General features: G+C 41.6%; 1 protein-coding gene across 6 annotated transcripts in view; it reads right to left on the reverse strand.

Moving 5' to 3' along the window:
* The window catches only part of CALD1 (caldesmon 1), a 162,703-nt gene that overhangs the window by 28,582 nt on the left and 109,698 nt on the right, over nucleotides 1-24,423 (reverse strand). The window contains exon 1 of one of the 6 annotated variants that reach the window (XM_054282119.1): nucleotides 16,690-16,811. The exons of the other annotated variants lie outside the window; for them this stretch is intronic. Coding sequence (XP_054138094.1) covers nucleotides 16,690-16,736 — 47 coding nt within the window. The 5' untranslated portion in view covers nucleotides 16,737-16,811. Of the gene's footprint in view, nucleotides 1-16,689; nucleotides 16,812-24,423 lie in introns of those variants that run through there. 6 annotated transcript variants of the gene reach the window in all.

Consider the following 24,423-nt stretch of genomic DNA (forward strand, 5'->3'; position numbering starts at 1 on the left):
TGAGTGAAAAATAAATCTGCTGGATTGGGAACACAGGAGATGTGGCCATCTGCTTCAGACCTTTTTCAGAGAAATACAGCACTCTGCATTTTACACCAAACACTGAATTTATGTAAAGTTATAACCCAGCAAGAAACTTGGTAATAGCTGGGATGATCATGGGGCTGAAACCATTTCATACAATCCAGCTTTAGCTGGTTTCCACGTGAAACCTCAAATCAGCCCGAGCATAATCTAAGGCACTTTGGGTTTGGAGTTCCTTGCTCAGTACTAGTACATTATTATTTTCTGAATTATGACAGCACTGAAATTTCCTGATCAAGATCATGGGCTTCTACAATAGGCAATTTATGAAGATTAGGCAAAATCTGGTCCCCATTCTAAAGAGTGTGCATTCTGATTAAAGAGAAACCTTATAATTTGTAGCACAATCTGCCCTCAGTGATTCAAAAATAAACCTGATGAACCTAAATTCTTTTTTTCATTTTTCACAGGAGTAGAAAAAACCTGCCTAATTTGAGCTGGATCCCACTACTCCATTCTAGAGGAGGCAGGGAGAAAGAACTGCAGTGGATCTGAACTCTGACTCCATTTCAAGATTCAGAAATACATGAAAAAAATTCCAAACAGAACAAAAGCCTTTAAGATTTTTAAGCAGTTCATATCTGGCTTTTCTTTCCTCCATGGTTCACTCAAATGCCAGTCTGGTTTTTATGCCTGCAGAAACACCTTGCATCCTCCTCAGCAGTGCCCTCAATTAGACACAACTGCACCTATTCAGCAAGCTCTTTCCCACACTGCTTTGTTATCCTGGAGCTTTTACATGTGTTACAGATTGATTTTGCCCATGGTCCACCCCAAGAAATGAGATCATCCATCCTGTACCAAACTGCTGCACCTCCAACTTGCTACCTAACCTACTTCTAAGACCTCTGCCCTTTATTACGTAAAACCACAGCAGCTGAGGTGATATCTGCTGATTTGTGGCTCCAGATTTATGTCAGATGGAGGATGTCAGTAAAATGTCCTCAATGACAGATTTCACTGCCAGACTCAGCCCATAAAAGCTGAATTTGTTGGCCTTCTGTGCTCTTAGAAAGTCTTTCTGTTTACCCAGGCTCTTCCTGAAAGGATGGGTGGGGTGAGGATGGACTTTGTTAAAAAACCCACTGGGGAGTGCTCTTTGTGCCACTGTTGACATTCAGCCCCGTTTTATTTATGATGAAATATGTTTTTAGACTTTTTATTGTTTGCTTAATTTGTGTTGTGATAGGCACACTTCAAAACCTGAATATAAACAACTGATCAATCTTCACCTCAAAATAAAAAAATAAAACCATAACAAGGGCACATGCTTCCACAGAGGGCTGTGCCTCTCTCTTTCAGGCTCTGCGGTGTCAATCTCAGCTGCATTTCATTCAAGTCATACCTAAAAATGTGCTGAATGGTGGGGGGCAGTTGTGGGGAAAACTGTTTTTTCTAATCATCCCTCCATCATTCAGTGAGAGCTGCCAGAATTCTGCTCAGACCTGCTCAAGAAGTTGCATTTTTTTTATGAGGGAATGAGCAGAATTTCAGTCCAAAATGTTCATGCTTCAAAAAGATGTAGTGAGTGAAAACAGGAGATTATGGTGGAGACATGCAGACATGCCACCACAGTTCTCAGTCCAATGTTGTGCAAAAATGATGCTATTAACACCCATATTTTTCACATATTTCTCAATTTGACATGCATAATTTTTTTTTTCCACATTGAATGTAGGAGAGACAAGTGGATAAAATTAACCAATGGCTGGGAATGAAACCCAGACAAATTAAAACTGGAAATTTAGCACATGTTTCGAACAGTGAGGATAATTACACACACAAGAAATGAAGGAACATCCATCTCTTGCATCGCTGCATTAAGATGGATGCCTTTTTGGAAGTTATACTACAAAATAATTCTGATTTTTGGGTACATTGTAGATAGCTTGGTGAAATTCCACTAACACTTATGTATAGGAAGTTAGACTAGATTATATAGTGGAACATGTTGGACTTAAACACTACAGCCTTCCATTTACAAACACTACATGTTTCTCATTTTGCCCACAATTTATCTCTGTCTCAGAAATATTTTTACTCTGTTTATCCATCCATTCTCCACAAGTACACAGCCTGTTCTTCTGAGCAGGCAAATTGCCCAGATATGTCCACAGATCTTAGGCCAAAACAGACACTGGTGCACCTTTCAGTGTATCATATTCTCATTCACTTAATTTTCACACTGTGTTCCTAATACACTTTCTTCTTTTTCATAGCTCCAAAAATTTCAAGGATTATTGTTTTTTTCGTATCAAATATGTTTTCAGAAAAACATTTTTCTGTCAGACCTGGCATCCTTTATTTCCTACTATACCTTTAGAAGCATTTCTTCTACCATAATCCTTGATCTAAAATACCTAAAAGGCTAAAACTTTTGGCCATTTTAACAGCAGTTTTTTTGTTTCAGCTGAGCAAAACCTTTGGATTATTTACTTTGGTTAAGGAGTTGGCTGGGAGGTTGTTATTTTGTTTACATGACAAAACAGTTAAGCATGGGAAAGAAAAGGTCTTCTGAGAGTTTCAGTTTCTGACTTTTTTTTTGGTTTCTTTTTTTGATGCTTTTGACATTTACATTTTTTTAACAGGTAAGGAAAGAGTAGGTAAACTCATCTCTCTAACAGTGTGATTCTGAAATCCAGGGTGCAAGCCATCCACATTAAAGAATGAAGGATAAAAAGTGACACGCAAAGTAGAAACCACAAGGAAAAAGGACTCCATAGGGACAACAAAAATCCTTGGTGACTACCAAACAATTAATGCCAAAACCATCCAGAGATTTGATTTCTTTGCTGGGGATGCTGGTGAAGCCTCTAGGAAAGTCCCTGGCTTCCCAAATTACTGGTTTCCATTAAAAATGCAAATTTCAGTTTTGTAGATGTCCAAGATTTTCCCATGCCCTGTCTCTTTTCCTTTTTCCTGCTCGTAACAGCAGAGTGCCTTTAGTTTTAGACTCAAGCCCTAAACCTGGGCCTCGCAGTTAGATCCATCTGTACCACCACAGCATCTCTCTGCACAAAGGCAGAATGACTCATGCACCGGCCTATTTTTCTTTTTTCTTTTTTTTTCCTCCCTTTCCTCATGGCTTAAAACTGATGATCTGTTTCATAATATGAAATGCAAGCAGATTCTGCAACCACAGCCACATAGCTCTGGTAAATTGCCTCTGAGCACCTCAGCATAAATCCAACACAGGGCTGCAAACATGAAGGGTAAAACCCTTCTGCTACCGAAACAATGTCAAATTTGCCTCCAACGTATATTATATTTAGATAAAAGCGCTTGCTGGAAATGTACCAGGGGGAAAGCACATAATTCTCTCAATATGTGAAGCCTAATGCTCTGCAGTTTTACTGCATAACAATAGACATGGCATTGACCTGCCAGAGAGCAGAGCAGCTTATCCAATCTGTTCTAATTTAGAAGTTTCACATGGAAAAAAAAAAAGAAAACAGAATAAAAAAAAAAGGCAGAAAACAATAATTGGCCTTCTACTTGATAATTTTTTACTGTTTTCCTTGAAGCTTGGTGGAGTTCACCCAGATCTCTGTTTCCCTGGCATATGCAAACATTCAAAAAAAGTGTACAAAACAAGTTTGCTTTTCCAAACGTGGAAAAAGTGGGAGCAAATCCCAATCAGTGTGCATACCACTGTGGTTAATGTGGTATTTGTTGACTCTGGAGCAAATTGCTTGCTGCCACCACCTCCAGCTTTTAGTGCTTTATTGCATATAAAATCCAAAATAATTTATGCCACAGCCTTACCCAGTAAGTAATATTTCAGGCACATGACTTGAGAACAATGGGCATCTTGCCTAGCTGAGGCATAAGTCAGGCTTTACAGGATTTGCCCTAGAATGCACAATCCACAATTTCTACAAAGACAAATAAGAAGTTTTCTTTCTTGTGGTTTTGGGCTGCTATATTTCATATGGCTTTCAAGGCAATTTTATATGTCAGATTGCTAGCTTACTGATTGCATCCAAAATCAAGACCCAACTCAATGTGCAGTTTAGCCCAGTAGCTGCAGCACACAATATTTTTTGAAAAGATGTCGTTTCAACTTTAAAAAAAAATGTTTCTGGTGTGGTCTTTTTTTTGTTTTTTTTTTTTTTTTTTTTTTTTATTATTTCAAAGCTGCATCCTCAGAAATTAGCAAACAAGAACAAATTGATGATTTCAGGAAAGCACAAATTGAATTTACAATAAATCATGTATGAATTCCTGACCTGGAAACCCAGCCTTCAATTTCTTTTGCTCATCTACTTTCACCCTGTTTACCAGCTCTGGAGGCTTCTTTAATGCAGCACTCTGGGAAATAAAGGGCCTCTTAACAAACCAACAATTCCACTTCATTTCCTCCACAAAGACCAATAGGATTGCTGCATTTTAAGAGTGCTGTATTTTAAAAGGAGATGCAGGACCATGAGGATAAGGTCCCATACACACAAAGCTTTAATTTCAACCTGTTCTTGCTCCACTGAATATCATGTAAGGACAAAAATTAACAAAGTTAACTCAGAGAATCACTTGTTTGAGGAATGAAACATTAACATCCAAACCAATCTCAGTCACACACCCTATTCCTCCATCACCCTGCCCAATCTACTCACAGTCAACTCCCAGCATGGATTCATTCACCATCCACCCTGATAAAACAAGAGATTTGTGAAACTGGAGATGGAACAAGGCTTTGGTTTTCAGAGATGACAAATTTCTGAGCAGAAATGCCTTTTGCACTCCTGCAGTTTCTTCTCTTTGCAGGGTATAATGAAGGACCACAAGCCAGGACTCCACAGAAGGCGAGTGCTGAAAGGAAGAAAAATCCCAGCATCCCATGGATTGATATCAAGCACAATGCCCACCAGTAGTGCTGGAGCCACCCTGGAAGGAGTTTTTTCATCTGTCACTGAAATGCTGCCATGCCTGGGGTGGATCAGATTGTGGATGGCTTCACACCCAAACCAGAGGTCTCTGATTTAGCGCTGACCCTGAAATTCATGCTGGATTTGGGACAGAGGTACTAAGTGGGGCAGGAAGGAGGAATGTGGAAGCAGGAATAGCAGGCTAGGTCTGTAGCACAGGAACAAGAAATGTCCAGGGAGAGAGGAGACAGACCACAGCAAATGGATGAGGAGCCTCCATCCCTGCAGTAGGGGATGGAGAACATTGATAGAGAAATACTGGGAGAACAGGGAAAAGGGAAACGGATCCTTCCAGGAATAGCAAGGACAGGGCAAGTGGCTGTTACCAACACCCAGCCAGCTCCAGAGGGCTGTCCAGGGCCTGGAAAACCACAACCATGACTGATGGAAGGGAAACCGTAACATAGCAGGTTGTGACTACCCAGGTTACACATCACTCAGTAACCTCTGAAGTGTTCTGTGGTCTGAAACACCTACAAACAGCCCGGACACAGCATTTCTGCTACTTGCTCCATTGAAGGTATGGGTGTTAGCATTAGTCTGGTCTCTGTGAATCGTCAGAACTGCTCTGTCTTTCCCAGGGGACTAGAGATTGTCATTAAATGACTATTACTCAGAGCCAGGCAGGTCCCCAAGGATGTCTGCTGCAGCTTTCAGAAATACAGCAAACACTGTGCTGACCAGCAAAGTACAAGGCATGTACAGGGAGTCTGGAAAAATACTTTCACCAGATAATTCCTCAGATAATAATAGAATAATCTTTTTTTATCCACTCTTCCCAGCACAAAATATGCACTAGAAGGACACAGGCTGAACATAGCACAGCAGACTATTGAAATAAATGCCACAAACAGGATAGCAGACAAAATGCAAGGCCAGAACATGCACCAAAACAGAGCAGACTGTGAACCCTTATGCTAACTGAAATAAACCACTTGAGGGGAAATATGGCATTACAAATACATCCAGTGCTGCAGCATGTGGTGAGTAGAAAAAAAAGTTAATGAAAATCAGATGTCTCAACATGTTCTGGTACTGATTCCCCACGCACACAACTCACGGATGCTGTGCAGGTGTGGATTTTGTTTCAAGGGAAATTCATGGCTGTTTGCTTTTAGCATGGGCAAGCATCTCCCTCTTTCTGAGGTGTTTAAGAAGCCTACTGTCAGCAGCCAAGGTGATTAGGAGACACTTTCAGTGAGGCAGCAGAGGAATTATTAGTGCAGATCCCGTCATTTGCTAACAGGATTAGGGGCAGACACATTCCATGAATCCCTGTGAAAGCTAATCCTGATGTGTCTTTCACCTCCATGAAAGGTAAAGAACCCTTCCATAAAACAGGTCTGTACAGATCTGCAGGGTCACATACAGCACTTTGAACAGCACACTAACGGTACAACAATTTGCAGACATCGTAGAACAGCACTGTGCAAATTAAACAGCTGGAGATTTGAAATGCAGCCATTGTAACTACACCCACACAAACACAATAAAAGATCCTGCCTTTATCCTTTCAATTAGTTTTCCCTTACATGTGCTTGTTCTTCTCATATTGCTGCACTGGAATCCTTATTCCAGAGATGTTACTCTAAGAAATTACCAAGCTCAGTACTGGAGATTCTGTCAGGAAAGCTGGCTGAGCTCATGAGAGCTGATTAATCACACTGCAAATACAAATCCAAAAGCCACTGTTCTTTTAAAAGGGGGGAGAGGGACAACAGAACTCTAGCATCCAACAAAAACCTCTTCTATTTAAAAGACTCACTAGCAAATTATCCACCATTTATAAGCTGTTCACAGAAGTGTCCAGATAAAAACCAGAAATCACTAGAAAAGAACAATTTGCTTGCCCTAAAAGTGCCCACAGCCTGGAGACTTCCAAAGGGACATAGGCAGCTGTAAAGAGGCACCTAACACAGAGAAACTGCCCTGTGGAGATATAGGGACAGGGTGCATTTCAAATTCAGTGTGATTTCAAACCACAGCAGTTATTATGGCACCCCTGTTGGTGCTGCTGCTGATAATTTCAGTTTCTTTCTGGGAAAGCAGCTCCACACAGGAAGCCAGTCAGTAATAGTAATAGTTTCAATAGCCAGTCAGTTGCAAAATGCTTTACACAGGTGGGCAACAAGACAGGAAGGACAGCAAAGAGCTGCTGTGATAAGAAAGCAATGCAGCCACTGGAAACAGACTGCAAGGGCTGCCAAAAGAGGATCTGATCCCAAAGGTGAGAGGAGACAAGCCATGATTGCCACCAGTTTCCATCACCAAGAGGCAAAGCTGTCTAACAGATTCAACTGACATTTTTACAGAGAAGGCAATCAAGAAATTCATCATTAAATGTACACACCCACAGATGTTTAAGCCAAGGCTTCTGGTATAATCCATTAGATTCCAGAAGTGCATGCAGACTGACGGCTATTTCCCCCTTGTCATTATACTAGTTCTTGGCACTGGTTAAATTCTTTCCATCAAAAGATCTCAACATGTTTTACAAATGTTAAGCAATCCTTGCAACCCTTCTGACTTCTGTGTGATGAGTACCATGGCTGTTATAATGCCAGTTTATGGAATGGAAAAACAGATATATGGATGAATTTACTACTTCTAGTCTAAACACAGCAGATTTGGTTTTCTTTTGGCTGCACTACTTCACACCTGCTCCAAAAACTTGTAGAAGCTACAAGGAACTCTTCCAGCATCTTCTGAAGGGAGTTGTCGTGGGTATGTGGGCTCCTTTCTCCCAGTCCCATCTCCAGCAGCTGCCCTGTGCTGACTTCCACTGCTGCTCTGACAGAAATCATCCTGAGATAGATATTATCAGGATACCCACATCCTGATCATGTCAGTGAAAGCCACTGACAATTATCCTGAGATGTCTTTTTCTGGCATACTGAACAGAGAGACATGCTACCCTGAGTTCTCTCTGATCAAGTGATGGCCTCGCTCTCCTCTACATTTTAAATAAAGCCTTCTATTGCTCATTTCCAAGGTGTTTCCAAGGTCTTTCCAAGTCAGTAGTCTACATTTTTAAAAATATGTATGCCTGCTGGGAAATAGGAAAGGAAGGGCCAAAAGCAAGTTTAACCCAGGGGTTCTTGTGGCCTTGTCACTGCAAAAGCACCTCAGACTTTTCACAGGGCTCAACACAGTCTGCAACCTTTTGGAGCACTTGGTTTTGAACTGAGATACACTTAAATGCCTGAAAGTATGAAAGAAATGGGATCGTCATTGGGAAACAAGGAGCAGAAACAAGGTGTGGCCTGCTGCCACACCCTTCTGCTTCTCAAGCTTCCACAGGTACAGGAAGCTCAGCAGGACTTGGTGAGGCAGGACTCCCAAAAGCTGATGGAATGAGAAAAACCAGAGAGGTTTTAGTCCTAGAGAAACTGCAGGAAGTCACATGGGAATGCTTCTGTGCATTTCCACAGCTCTCGGTGCTCCCTCTTTGGTCCCACAGGGGAGATGGGACTGACCTGAATTCCAGCCAACCCTTCCAACACCAGCTCTTGCAGGGTTGGTCTTGATTCAAAGTCAAAACTTCTCCCCTCTCACCTGGACTGCAAGACAGAGTGTTTTGGGGTGTCAGTGAGACTTCTGCCACATTTGCACAGCAGATGGATCCCAGAAGTAACACCAGAGAGCAGACTTTACACTTGATCCAGCCAGGCACTGCTCATCCAAGCATTTTCCTCCCAGCAATCCACTGTAACCATTCACAGACACACATCAAGGCCATTGCAAGGGAGGTGCAATTCCATCTGTCCTTTGATAAAAGTTCTCACTGAATTTAAGTCATGCAGCCTGAAAGGCACTGGGAGGGGCCAAACCCCAAGCACTGGACAGTAAATTCACACTTAATATACTTTTGAGAAAGTTCAACATTTGCAAAGCGAGGATTTGGCAACGCAAAATGACAAATACCTGGCACAACATAGAATTAGGACAAGTGTAAGAGAATTTGAATTCTACTCACACAGAGTAGGAATTCAACATTTCAAGTTGAAATGTTACCACATTTCAACTGAGATTACTGAGTAAACAAGAATAGGGTCATTATCTATCTGAAGCAGATAACCTTTAGCAGCTACAAGGTAACAAAAAGGTCTAGGGATCAGCAATACTCTAAATTGAAAAAGTTAAGACTACTTTTAGTTCAAGCTATTAATTCTTAATTAATTTAATTCTTAATTCAAGCTATCTTAATTCTGCCAATGAGGTGCACCTGGATGTACTTAGGGGTGCTTCTGCCAGCTCAAGATGAGCAAGAGACACACTGCCAGTGTTGGTGCATAACCATAATCACACACAGACAGGTTTTCTGGACATTTGATCAAAATACCACCACCCAAAATTGTTCAGGTGCAATAAACATAGAGCTGGGTGGGAGACACTGTTTCCTACCTCAGCACTTCACAGGGTGTTGGGTGAGCTTGAAAGGCAGAGAAGAATCCAGGAATTCAGGTAGGTAATTAACCCCATGGCTTTCCCAAAATGCCAAAGGACCAAATGCAGCTCTTAGAGATGCAAGAAAGGAATATTTGTTCTCAGCTGAATGGGCTGCAAATTATCACTAAAGCACATGCAATCAGTGGGAAGATTTCACAGCCATATAGATAAGGACTATGGGAACAACAAGATAGCTCTGCTACAATGTCAAGAGAGTTTTGTGAGTTTAGTAAGCCTTGAGTAAAAGTTATGTTTTCAGAGAACAACAAAACTGCTTTGCCTTTATGGCAAATTTAACAGAGGAAGCAAGGAGGACGTTAGTCCTCAAACTTCATCTTTCTAAGCAAAGTAAAAATTTAGCTGGTTTTGGAAACAATGTGGCCTCTGCTAATGAGGCTTTTGGGCTTTCTGCAATCCTGAGAAAGAAAACTGCTGACATGATGTGTCTGACCACTCCTGTTCCAGGAGGAGGGAGATGACTAAGGCCAAGATGCGCAACACCATCTTACACACCCAGAGCACATGCCAGTGATTTTCCTCTTGCAGGACAAACAGAATCCTAAAAAAAACCTCAGGCTTCATAGAGAAAAGATGAGTGTTATACAGAACACACACCCTGATTTAAAAATAGAATTCTTCTTTTATAGACATCAGTGTGCAAGAGAATACAGTGAGGTTGGAACACATTTCATTTGGATTTTGCAAAATAATCAAATAAACACTATCAAGAGATGACTGACAGGAAAAATTTAAAAAAGGGGAGAAAGGAAACACATGATAATGGAGAATGCCACTGTAGCTCATGGGAGCTAGAAAGCCAGGAACAACCTAAAAATGACCCAAGAGACTGCACAGGTTCCACCATGGCCATGTCAGTGAACATGTAGCACATGATGATAGTAGCACACATCATTGAGTCACAAACTCCACTAAATCAGGTACAACAAAAGAAGTACAAACAAACAAGCAAAAACAAACTCAAAACAACAAAAAAAACCCAAAAAACCAAAAATCCATGGTAAGGAAGAAGCCAGGACAGCAACAGTTGTGATGTTAAAAGGTATTTCTGTAATCACACCGCAGCAACTCCAGTGCTGAACGAATTGCAGATGGAATCTGGCAAGCCAAAAAAACCTCCTGTTCAGAAACATGTAATATATTTTTATGCTTAAAAAGGCCTGTGGGCAATTTGGCTTCAGCAAACCAAACAGAAGCCAGAATTTTACATCCTGTACTGTCAAGTGCATTGGTCTCAAGGACACACCTCTAGGACAGGCCTCCACCTTTCCAGAAGAATCGTGAGAAGAAAAACAAATGCACATGGATGGCTTCTCCAGGAGCTTTTTTCTCAATTTTTTAAAATACATAGCACACAATTTAGGAGATATTTCTCAATAATATTCAGTCTGCAGCCAGAATCATCTTTTATTCTTTTGTTCTGTAATACAGCAACATTTGCCTTGAGGACCTGCAGCAGGACCAGATCCTGCTAAAGAGAGGTATAAAGCAGATTGAAAGTGATCTGAAAAAGATTCAGAGTTCAGAGTGAAACTTCTTGCAGAGAGTTATTCCTCTCCAATTGGTAGGTGAGGTTCTGCCAGAGCCAGTCTTGCTCATGAGAAACTGAATATTTCTCACTCTTGCTCAGTCAAGGTATGTGGAAAAGTGATGGATGGAAATTAAAAAAGAAGACAAAGTTAGCCAAGTCCCTGATCTTCCAGAGAAATGCTGGCTAAGGAAGGGTCTGAATACAAATAAGCATCTTGCAAAAATAAAACCCCAAACCCTACCAATCCCCCCCCCCAAATTTGTTTATTAAGCTTTTGGGAGTAGCCCACACCTAATGGTGTATCTGTATATTTTGCTTAATGTGAACTGGTACCTCCAACCCCTGCTAATAAAGCTGTTTATTTTCCTTTTCTGGTTTATTATCATCCATTTGTCTTTCACATCCTTTCCATACAGCAAGCTAACCTCAATTATGCCAGGATATGTACTCTAGGATTACTATGGTGGGGAGCAGAGGAAAAAAAAGGCTTCACAAGTGATGCCAGCAAATGTACAGCATTCAGAAGAAAATAAGCAAAAGAGTGACAGAGAAAACTGGGTATTAGTCATTAAGTTAACCATTACTCCTCCTACAATCAATATGCACATCAGAGCACCAGGTGGAAAGGGGGCAGCCACTTTACATCAGTTTCAGTCTCCTGTTGCAGCACAAAGTGAATTTAGACAGAGCCAATATTTGGCTTGATATTCTTTTACCAAGAGATAAAAGAATAGAGAGACTGAGAAACAAAAAACCCCAAAACTCCAGCTTCTGCCCTCATTTGAAACTTTGTTCACCATAATTCAGCCTAAAAGTCAAGGAAATACATTGAGTTCAGATGTGAAGCCTGTACTTAAGCCTGGGATGTGCTGCTCATCTCTGGAATTCAATATGCACATCCAAAGCAATTGGAAGGAAAAAACAGATGAGCCATCAGCTAAATCTTGTAGCTAGTACTTTGCTTCAATAGTGGGTTTTGGAGAAGAGAGAAATTGCATTGAAATACTTTGGAGTACGGTGTGATTTTTCTGACATCTTCACAAACTGCTTAAATGCTTTAGAGGTAAAAAAAGAAACCCACATGGAAAACAGTTTTCCAAAGTGCTTGCTGTTCCCCAAAAAGGTGATTACAGCACTGCACTGCTGGACTCACAAAAATGCCTCGTTACCACATCCATCTTGAGTGTCAGGGTGAGACTGCACAGCAGCAGCTGAGCACTCGTGAAAAGGAGAAGGAAGAGAGGAGGGCAAGGCAAAAGGGGGAGCGGGGGAAGCCCTCCCTGCCTGCCCTGCAAAGGATTTGAGCTGCAGAAAAGAGGAACCGCGTCAGCAAATGCCAAACCAATGCGGTACCTGCCAAACCGCACCTTATCCCTCTCAATCAGCAAAAGAAAAAATCATCCACTGCCTGATTTCTCTTACCTCACCAATAAAGGGCTGGTTTTTTTCCCTTATTAGGACAGTCTCCATGCTGTAAAATTCCGGCTCTAATAAGTGCCTTTAACAATATGTGCTGCACATCAGCACAAAAAGAAAGCAGCGAATAAAAGGAAAGCACATAAGGAGAATAAAAGGGCTGAGTCCTAAATTAAAAAGGACAGCATCAGCTTAGCTTGGGCTCCAAAATTTGATCATAGATTTTATGAAATGGGGAATTAAAATTGGAATGGATAAATGCATGAAGGCTAACATTATACAGAGATATAATTATAAACTTGGCTCTGCAGCCACTTATACATGCAAGCTGCCTTACTGAACTCAAGGAGACTTTTTCACCACATTTAAGAGCTTACACATCCCAAAACATAAATCAAATAGTCAGTACATGAAAATAGTGCAAGAAAGGGTTTTTCAAATGTTTTGGAGTTTTTTTACAAAGTAAAATCTTGACAGAGTGAAAAGTTACAGTAAGTTGAGCCTCTATGTTTTAATTATTTCAATGACTGATGGAAGTGTTTTTCTTGGTTGCATTTTTAAGCATTGGATTTAATTTACTGGACATAATTGACTTCATCTACTTTATATGGAAATATGTACATATATATGAACTGAGAAGCAAAGAGGGCCTGAAGCAATCACCAGAGAATTTCCCTGAGTTTTTCCTGATTTACTCTGAATTGGAAGAGGGTGGATGGGCAGTGCAGGCTTGGCAGGAAGGGAGAAGGCAGGGGTAGGAAGAAGCAGGATAAAGCTCTACCACCCCCATCCTGCACTGGTTGAACACCTATGCCAACAGTGTGACTGTGGAGGAGCTATCTGGATTAAAGATCTGCACTAACAATGAATTTTCTAGTTTTGCTGAAGCAGAAGCAAAAACCCTTGTCAGAGTGAAGTGGTATGGAAAATGTTCAGGGCTGTTTTTTTTTTTTTTAATTCAGCCTGGAACAAGAAAGCAAATCTTCCATGTAAGTTTTTTTTCTTTTTACTTTTCTCTTTGAAAGGTAGGTGAATTGGAATCAAAATATTTTTAAACATCAGTATTCTTTATTTACAAAAAGAGCAAAGGTGCAACTCACTAATTTTTTATGTAGGAAGTGTAGAAAAAAATTAAAAAATAAAGTATTTCCTATTCTTTTAATTTAGACAAAGCCAATTTCAGAAACCTGACACAAACTCATAACCAGCTCTGCTCTGAACCATTCTGAAAGAGTTCCGGCCAAAACTCTCCCATATTTCTTAGGTTTTACTAAATTTACCTTTCATCAGAAGCAGTTCTCACAGCTCATTTGAGGCATTTGGATTCCAAGTTCCTGGCCTGAACCAAGGCTTGCACAGGGTAGAGAATTTAGCTCAGAATTTTTATAAAACTCTTCCAAGTCACTTGTTCTCTGACAAAACTTCAGATGCTTGATGCTCACAGTCTCGAACTAAGACTGAGGTGCATGCTCCAATCTCCACTCCAGCTTTGTGCTCCTGAGAGCTTTTCTTATGCTGAAAACATCTTTCACTGAGGCAAGCAGGCTCAGAAATTTCAGATGTCTCCCTATAGACCTGTCCTTTCTCTGCCACAGAAATTCCCACTCAAAAATGTTTCAGGTCTTTGTGTAGACTTGTCCCTGCTGGGGAAGAGCCTCTTTCACAAGTTGAGACTGGGATTCTTTGCTTCCAAACCAGAAAAATAACCTCACTATGGGCAAACATCTTCATATGTTTTGTTTGTAGTTACATTATATCCTTCTTGTAGAACCTCAGCAATGTGAAAAGGCTTTTACAAATTAAGGATTCAGGCCTTTGCCCACTGGAGAACAGGGATGAAGAGCATGGTCAAAACAGAAGACCAGAAGAAGAAAGCTTCAAATGAAAATTAACAGCATCAATTTTTGGAGCAGAATTAACCAGACAACACAGCGCCAGCAACACCACTGCTATCTGTGGAGGAGTCCTCTTAAACCCTTCTCTTCTCCTAAAAAATTAGCTGAAATCAGTCTTGAGCATCCAGCCAAGATACAGAAAAGATAACCTACAACACAAAGAAAATTCTGCAAAAAGTGAGCTCCAACAACCAAACTGAAGTTTGAGCAGAAGTTATCATTTGCTGGAAGAAAATATTCTACCTGTTGGCAAAGAGAACTTCTGTTTTCTCTAGGAACTTGCACAGTAAACACTTTAGTGTCCAGCACAGCGAGCCAAGCCAATCCCTATACATTCATTAAACAGACTTCATGTTTTCAGGCCAACCAGAATTTCTTGGCTCCACTGAGAGCTTCTGCTTTTAATTTCTAGTGTATCAAATGCTAACAGGATTATATTCAGCTATTTAGCAATTACAGAATTTTCTACAAATACCACAAGTCCACTGAAAGCACAGAAAATATCTTTAAGCGACGCAGATGAAATGATCATATAGAGGGGCCATTAGAGGACATTTGCAAGAAGTTAACAATCACATTGTACCTCATTCAAAATAATGCAATAACAGCCTCCTCCTTTTCCCTGGAGAGTCTCCAGAAAGTGAACTTATAAGGATTTGAATACTCCTTTTCTTTTCCCCTGCGATGAGAAGCCATGAGCCCTTGGAATGATTACGTTATGCCTCAGCCTGGGAAGGGCAGTATTTCATCATGTATTTATTTCTCTGAGCAATGCTTTGAAGAAACCTTTGTGGGTAATGCTAAAGGTGTCTTCCCTCTTTTGGCCTGAGGTCATGGAGATGTTTGTTACAAGGAAATAAATCAGTTTCCAAGTTCTGGCCACACATTTGATTTCTCTTCAGAGTCCTTGCCAAAGAGAACTTTGCTTTTCTTCCCCAAGCATGCTACTGTGAGTCTTGACAAAAGAAACCCATGTCTGGTTTTCAAGGTGCGTCTGCTTTCGTTAGAAGCTGTTGCAGGACGCAGGACTCTCAAAATGCAGCAAAAAAACACTGCAGTACCTACCCAGGCTTCAAGAGAGAAGGACTGTTTTCACTAAGGCAGAATTTCACTGATTTCAGTGAACTCACTTCACACTCAAGCTAAGACTTTGCTCCCAGCTTTTACTCCCCAAACACATCAGATATGCCAAGTATAAAGGCAGCACACTGGGACTGGAGGAGAATATCTCCCAGCAAGGATATCCAGTGGCTCCCAGTATTTTAAACAAAACAGCCAGACTGACACATCACTAAACTAGGTACAGCACAGACTAAAAAGGATCTCAAGGTCACCTCAGAGGTCCAGCCTGCACTCAGGGCCAGCTCCCCACATCAGGTATCACAAGGCAATTATATAATTATACATGATTTTATATATATATAATTATGATTACATAATCACTAAAGTGTCCAAATCTCATCCACTTTGCCCTTTCCCCTCCCTTGCTTTCCCCTTGCAGTGAGTACAGAGAAATTGGTGCTCCCTGTTCCCATACAGAACTATGGGAGGGCTGGCTACTGTGGCTTGTGGCTGTGTTTCACCACAGAACAACACACAAAAAAATGTCATCTGACATGCCCTTAGTTAAATTATTATTCACTACCCAGTTTCTGAAATCACAGTGAAGGATTTCAGATTCCTGGAAGGGACTTCTTGGAGGGGCTGAGTTTCAGAAATCCCTGAGCTCCCTCTCCCTCCAAGAGCACAGGATTTCATGCTGGAAACTCTAAAAAACAGGCATAGAAATCTCAGTTGCTCTTCAAAACCTCTCCCAAGCTTTAAACCAAACCCTTATATAAATCACAGCAATTTAGAAACATAGCAGTGCCCTGTTTCCTACCCATCAACTCACAAAGCAGACCAACAAAACAATACAGGACAGGAGTAAAGCAGATTATATTACTGGCAATATTATACAGGCTAATTGATTTTCTCCTCTTGCTTTCCCTTCCACATTCAGGCATGAATGTGCCATGAGGACTGTATTTACTCAGTGAATTAAACAATCTGAGTTATGCGAAAGCTTTCACACTAACTATGAAACTTCTGCAAACTTCCCACCAACAGAACTCCAATCAGCAGCCAGTTCTCCCAACATATCCTTCTACCACTGAACAATTTGAATTCTGCAATCCAGGTAAGAGAAACTCACGAATACAAAGATTTTAGAAAACAGAGCACAATATAGCAAAATAGAAGCAAAATAACCCTATCTGTTGCTTATTTCCCAGTTCAGCCAGCTTCCCAGCTGTTCTGTTCCCATTGCCATTTGCACCACCCCAGCATCAAAAGGCTGAATCCATACAGATAAAACAAACTGGCCACTCACTTGGAAAGGCTGGACAAGTTCTGCCTGCAGTGTGATCTGCTGATCATGTCTGCAGAGAATGAATCAGTGCAAGCTGCTGGCAGCTCCAGGGAGCAAATGGACGGATGATCAGGGCGTGGAATGAGATAATAAAAATGCCATTATCCTTTCAGGCATGTGAGGCTCATTGGATGCTCTTTCCAGCCCACAGGTTAACCATTTGGTTGGTCCTGCAGCTCCTGGAATGACACTGGGTATTTGCCTGTTGTCAAGCTCATTATCTCTCTCATATCCCCCTCCCCTCTGCTCTCTGATCCTATGATTATTTTTTTTACTGTATTCTCTCTAATAGATCCTCCTCCTCATTTCTGGGCCCCCAGTTAGAGAAATTCCTGCAGATTCCTCAGCTGCTTAAGCTGCCGGACAAACTCTTGCTTCCCATTCAGCTTTCACAAGAAGGAATTCTGTTCAGGCAGCTCATCCAAGCAGCCTCAGCACTACACAGAGGTGTTTTTACAAGTGCTTGCTCACAGGAAAGTCACATTCCAGCCTGCTGAGAGATGAGAGCACCCAGATATAAAATAATGGTCCAGGGAGCAGTGCTCCCTTTTGATAGTAAATCACTGCCTAAGCATTGTGCAGGCACTTTCATCCAGTCTAACTCGTGAAAGGCGAGGCTGGATCAGTCAGCTCAAGACTGAGGGTGATTTCTAAACACAAACAAATCCAAGGAGGTGAGGAGGTGCTGCAAGCTCAACTTGCAGTCAAGGTAAAACCATCTTTTGTTTAACAACAGGATTGAAACCAGGGCTGGAGCTGAACCCAGCCTAACAGACTGTCCGTCCTCAGTGTTCTTCCATGTAATGCAGTGAGCAGGGCAGGAAATATAAATGAAAACGGATTTAAATGGAGACACCATCAGTTACCAGTTTCAGTCTGGCTGTCATACCCCTTCCCCTCAAAGCCCAGAAATGTGAGCAAACTGGAACCACTCACTGTGCTGTCCTGCAGCTCTTCCACCCCAGGCTGTGATCTTGTTACCCCTCATAAATTACCAGACTGGGTGTGGATGGATCAGCACCCCAAAGGGAAATGTCTGCTGTGAGCTCTCCTGTCTGTGGGGAGGAACATGGGGTTCAGCAGGTGGCACTCTCACCTTGGGGTGACACCCAGGCCACCCTCTGCACAGAGCCAGGGACAATGCACAGCCAGGGGAGCAGCAACTCTGACTCCTCTTTCCTCAGAGCTTTCCAGAATCCAACAGCTGCACGTTGCTCAGGGCACTGTTATTAATTCAAGTTCTGCTTAAGTCCCATAGGCCTTAACTGGTTCTTTTTTCCTCCCAAAAACTCTCTCCACACTTTTGATGGGATAGATTCTTTGTGAAAAGTAACAATCCTGTGCTTTATGGAGAGCAGCACTAACAGAACCAGAGGCCACAGTGTCAAACTGCTTCGGGAGAGATATAGGTTGGATAGTAGGAAAAAGTTTTTACGGAAGGGACGATAAAGTTCTGGAAAGGCTGTCTGGTTAGGTGGTGGAGTCACCATCCCTGGGTGCGTTTAACAAAGCCTGGGTCTAGCTGAGGTGATATCAGGCCATGGGCTGGACTCAATGATCTTGAAGGTCTCTTCCAACCCAGTGTTTCTGTGAATGAAATTCTGTGAATTCAGCTGTGTGTGAATCCAGCAGCTCCCTAAGCTTACAGCAGAACTGGCTCCCCTGAAAGAAGCTGAAACACATTGTGCCATACTTGCAATCCCTTGGAAAAGAAGTGGGAGCAGGATCTGAAGCAGCTATAGAGGAAAAGAAGTGGGAGCAAGAGGATCTGAAGCAGCTATAGATCCTTGCACTTCATAATCTCTTAATTATTTGGAAGCCAAATGTTTGCTGTTTACTTCAGCACCTTAACCAAGAGGGATACTTTCAGTACACTGTGGCCCTGAGGTGAAGATCTTGCATATGGAGCAGGAAGAGGCAAATCACCTCCCAGATAATCTCAAAAATTCACATGGGCACCTAAAGCACAAAAACTGATGGGGCAGGAGACATGTCTCAACCTGCATTCCTTGTATGTCCTGATGCTTCAGAGATCTAGGACACCAAAACCCCCAAAGAAGACACTAGAAAGAGAAGAAAAACCAGAGCAAACAAATGCTAACCACACTAGAGCACTTGTGAGGTGTCATTCATGCCAATGAACTCAAGGCAAATGGCTCCAGCAGAGGGGTAAGGTCATCTATTGCAGCAAGGAAAGGAACTACAGGGCCTTTCCTATTTTCTGAACATTAAAAGCAGTGAAATGAGGAGGAGGAAGGAGACATGAGAGCTTTCCAAAAAGGAAATTATTACTGGGAGGTTGCAATGTCTACTCATACTAACAATAAGAATGTCCAGAGGTCATCCAGAGAGCCACTTAATATTTTGTTATTTTTACTTTAACCATTCCTGCAGGCAAGGCAGAGTTTTCAGTGAGCTGATCAAAAAAGCCTGTGAACCTTTGTTTCTTTTGAAATGACAGTGAATTTAGAACCTGACAGAGGCACATGTCCAGACCATTACTTTCCATATGTAGCTTATTCTTTTCTGTACCTATTTGTCAACAGGGATTTCTCTGTGATGCTCACTGGTCTTGTCCTGTTATTCAAATACCTTCATGTTTCTTTAGCTGTTTGGTCCATGTTGAGGCAATTTTAAAATGGAAAACTTAGAGAAACACACCTGATTGGTTTCAGAGACAGTAAATAACTCTCCCTGCACTGCCCCTTCTCTGTGCCACAAGTCTGAAAAAAGCAGGCAGAACTTGCAGAGGAGTTTGCAGAGCTACTGGCATTTTGCAAGAGAACAACTGTTTTTTATGAAAATCCATTCTAATGACATTAACATCTGCTCCTTATTTGAAGAATATTTTTAACTGTTCCCTCCCTGGGAAAATGAAGGATGCCACAGTTTCTTTCATGTTCTCACGGAGCAGACAAACTCTGCTGGTTTTTTTAAGGTCTGTTCTGAAATGCCCCAATAGAGTTCACTGCAGGGAACTCAGTGGATGCATCTCACAGGGCAAAAAGCATCTGCATTCACCATCCTTGGAGATTTCCTTCTAGGACACTGGCATGTGAGCAGGGAATTTATTTCACAGATGAGCAACACTTTGTGTATTAAATCACATGCTGAAGGTAAAGTCTGGCTGCTCATACATGAGCTCTTGGAGTATATCTCTTGAGCACTTACAAAAACAAGAGTTTGCACTTTGTCATCAAATAATGCTGAGCTGTCTCTTACTATATATATTTTTTCCAAGTCAAGCTGTAAATATCCCAAGTGAAGGAGATTCTGCCATTTCCCAGTCATTAGTTTTCCAAGCTCTTTCAGGATTCAGGACTAAGAATCCATCCTACAGCTATGATATCTATTCTTCCCTTCATTCTTTAACTACTTGGGTGCCTATAAAGAGCAGCAGTTTAATTTAATGTGTTCAATGAAACCTGTGAGTACCCAGCTGCCAATAATGTAGATCGAAGTTCTCTTTGCCCCAACTGTTCCTGGGAATAGGTAATTTCAACAACAGGTTTTATATGAGATTGTTATTTTTAAAATATTGGAGGCATGCTGCAAAGATAACTATTCACTTCAGCTTGGCCACAAAAGCCAAGCTCTTTCAAGATTCAAGACTAAGAATCCATCCTACAGCTATGATAACCATTCTTCCCTTCATTCTTTAACTCCATCCCATATTTATAACTACTTGAGTGCCCAAAAAGAGCAGCAGTGTCAAAAAATTTAATGTGTTCAATGAAACCTGTGAGTACCCAGCTACATATGTGGATTTATGTATTAAAACACATACTCAAATTGGAATATGTAGGTTTGGGCATCTGCATGTGCAAATCATGGAGCCACACACAAGCAGAATTTGCATGTTCACACTGACACATTACCAGGTAGCAAATGTCTTATCAGAAAACAGAACTATTTGCATAGACCGGTTCTGCAGGATTAGGAGCACAAGCCTTGTACATTAGAATGCAAGAGCCTGCAGCCCAGAACTATAAACACATCCAAAATATGGAGCTCCAGATAAGACCCATATAGAGTCCATGCAGCATTCAATCCTATCTGATGCCTGCTTTGCTGAGACAGGATGGATTTTGGAAGAGAATTCAATTTTCTCTGACTGTCCTCAGTTTTTGAGGTAATATTATCCTGCTTTTCATATGGAAAATTTACTGACTGCACGCATGGTTGAAACAATAAGCAAAACAAACTCCAAGACAAGAGTTAAAACCATATTCCAAGAAGAGCTATCACTGTAAATTGAAACTTGAATAGAAAGACATATTTGCTGGTGTTTCCATTTTCTATCAGTCACTTATGGGGAAATCCAGAAATAAAGCAGCATCACATTTCCTGGGTGTGAGAGACCATTTCCACCAAAGCACAGCTTTTGTTTTATGTCATGTTTTCACTGCTTCCAAATAAACATGGAGATCCAAACAACAGTCCAGGATATAACCACCAGGATACAGATAATTTCTGGTCACCAGACAAGTAGAATAGAGGAAAGTGTGAGAGGGAAGCAATCACAAAGGTTTTATCATTTCTCCCTATGCCCTGGCACTGTCACAGGTTAGGGACAGACTCTGGTGCCCTCCTGCTTTGAGCAGGAGCCCATTTCTCTCCCCACTCAACTCCATGCCCATTCTTTTGTGTTTTATGCATTTCAGGGACACATGGTAGTTCTCACAGCAATAAAAAGCAATAAATTATTTTGGCTTTCAATCTTTAAAATTTGCTGTCTCTCATTTATACCTGAATCACAATGGCTATTAATAAATTTCAGCTTTACCAGTGTGAAGGATAACACTCAAAGCCCAGACCTGTAGCACTTCTGCTCACAGCCGTGTAGGATAATACTTGCAGAGCCCACAAAACAGAAAGCTGCATAAAGTTGCCAACAATGTAGATGTAAGCCCTCTTTGCCCCAACTGTTCCTGGCAATAGGTAGTTTCAACAACAGGTTTTAATACGAGATTATTGTTGTTTTTAAAATATTGGAGGCATGCTGCAAAGACAACTATTCACTTCAAGCTTGGCCACAAAAGTCAGAAGGAGCCACAATGTGGTAGGTGTGATACAAATACAGATGAGAGATGCATCTCCAGGCAAAACGGGCTCTGCCTTGATTTTACTGCTGAGAGGGCATGGGTGGAGGCCTCAGCCACAGCTCCTGAGCAGACAGATCAGTAAACAACAGCAAGCTCAGAGTGTGAAATGTTGGATCTGTTCACCCCTGTGTGCCACTGCATGCCAGCAAGAGCATCCAATGTCCTGCTCCAGTCTGAATCCAGGCTTTGGGCTTGATCCTTCACTGCTGGGAGAGTTTTATATGAATGTGTGCACACATGCACACAGCTCTGGGAGGAGAAGAGCTTTTCCTGCCAGGCCAATTTATGGAGACCTTCCTGTACCAAAAGCTCCTGTCTTACGACACTCTGAATTTTACTCGTGAGCGGTAAAATGCAGAGTATCGCAAGACAGGAGATTTTGGTACAGGAAGGTGTCCATAAATGACCTGTAAATTGGTCATTTACAGGTGCCCCAGTCAGGATCTCACTTCACAAACAACCCCATAAACTCACCCAGCAAAAGCCATCCAAACTCCATCAAAGGCACCAACTGTTCAACAGCTCAGAAGTATTCAAAATGCAAACTTGACCAGAAACACTCAGTTTGGACCTTTTTTATCCCTCAGCTGAAAGTGGATCCTCAGACCAGGCCCCTGCTCCATGCAGGTTAATGCTCAGTTATGCAACCCTGTCTGACTGGACCAGTCATTTTTAATATCTGGTGCTGGCCCTTAGGTGTTTTAGGAGCAGCTTTATTTCGCTGGCTGCACAGGGATTACCAGCTAACCGGATGCTCCCAGGAACTTTTGGAGAGCAAACAGTGTCAGTTTATTTAATAACTTTCAAAGTGAAACTAAAATCTTGTCCAAATCATGTCTCTTCTGATTTAATTAAAAGGCACCACACATACTGCACTGCTCTGTTAATCATTAACTAAGTTAATTCAAGACAGAAGATGAGTCTTTTCTTTTCTTTCCTTCAAAAGCCTCCAGCCAGCGGAAAACTTAAAAAAATCCAAAAAAAGACCAGAACAGTATGATTTTTGTTAGAATGGTCAACACTTCAGTATGCTTTTCCCCTTTCTTCTGTATTTCTGATTCCTACAGGAATGCATGTTAAAAGAGAGGGTCTGGGTTTTTTTCTCTTGCTTGGCAAAATACCTTTCCTAAATTTTCTAAATATTGCCTGGTATTTGCGTCAATATGACAGTCATTGGGTTTGACAGGAATCAGATTGCTAAACCCACACAAAAACGCTTTGGAAATTAGGAGCTAGTTGTACATTCAGTTTCATTCAAATCCACTTCAGCAAACTGGCAGAGGGTGGATCTGAACTGTCTCTGTTGCTCCTTCCTTCCATGGCTCACTGCAGAGGTTCCTGCAGCACATTCATCTCCACACTGAGTTTGAGACACAGCTCCTGTCTGATAAATCTCCTTAGCACTCCCATCCCAACCCATTTTTAGTTTCCAAGATGAGCTAGCAACATCCAACTTACTCTCCCTGTACAGCAAGCCTTGCTAGCTTCCTCCAGGGAGGAACCAAACAGGACATTAAATGGTATTAGATGTGCAACACTGCATGGACTACTCAAGAAAAAGGAAACATCCAACACCTCTTTTTCCAACAGTTCTCCTTTCTTGAAGGAGACCAAAACAAAACCACACACACAAAAAAAGATTTCTTTCCTTTCTTTTCATTTTAGGAAAACCTAAATATGAACTCTTCCAAGTCTCATCTGTACAATCTAACAGGATTTCCCTCTTGAAAGCAACAAAGGGTAGGGGCTGAACACTTCCACAAGTCCTGTCCTATCAGATCAGGACAGTGCTCCATCAAGGCTGGATTCTTGCCTCCAGCCATGGCTCACGCCTAACATTTTAGAGGGAAGCAGTGGGAAAAGGAGAAAATGCAAACCCCACTGCACCTGGCCCATGGAGCAGAGTTCTCCCTGCACACAGAATTCCTCTTCGCCTGCTCTGCTGGGGCTCTGCCCTATCCAGGCCTTGCAGGCTTTCAAAAGAAGAAAAAAGTGTTTATTGCATGGTAATAGACACAAAAGGGCACCAAGAAATTAAAATTGAATCGCCATAGCACAGGACATAGTCTCAAGCTGCACCAGGGGGGTTTAGGTCGGACATTGGGAGGAATTTCTTCACAGAAAATTGGGAGAAATTTCTTCACTGATGAGACCTTTCTGCGATTAGACCATTAGAAACCTGGTCAGCATGCAGGGAGCTGGTGGAGTCACCATCCCTGGAGGTGTGTAAGAAAAGGCTGGATGTGGCTCTCAGTACCACAGTACCAGTCTAGCTCACTGTGGTCATAGGCTGGATTTCATCTCAAAAGCCTCTTCCAAATTAATTGATTCTGTGATAAATGTTCATCATAGCATGTGCATCAAGGGCATGATGATCTGAGAGCTGAAATTACTTAAATTTAGTGTAATAAAAGACCAAACTATATTTTTTCTCTGATACTTCTCTGCATATCCAAGTGCTCATCCTTATTTCTGCACTGAAGTACCTGGAAGCTGTTATAATTTATAAAAACACCATGTGAATAACTCTGATTTTAGGCACTCCATATCTGCTTCCTAGCTTCTCCTGGAAAATGGCTCTCTGGCCATA

This window comes from Melozone crissalis, unplaced genomic scaffold (assembly GCF_028551555.1).
Source record: "Melozone crissalis strain CALT ecotype California unplaced genomic scaffold, PUWL_Pcris_2 ptg000033l_1, whole genome shotgun sequence".
In the NCBI taxonomy this organism is placed as follows: Eukaryota; Metazoa; Chordata; class Aves; order Passeriformes; family Passerellidae; genus Melozone; species Melozone crissalis.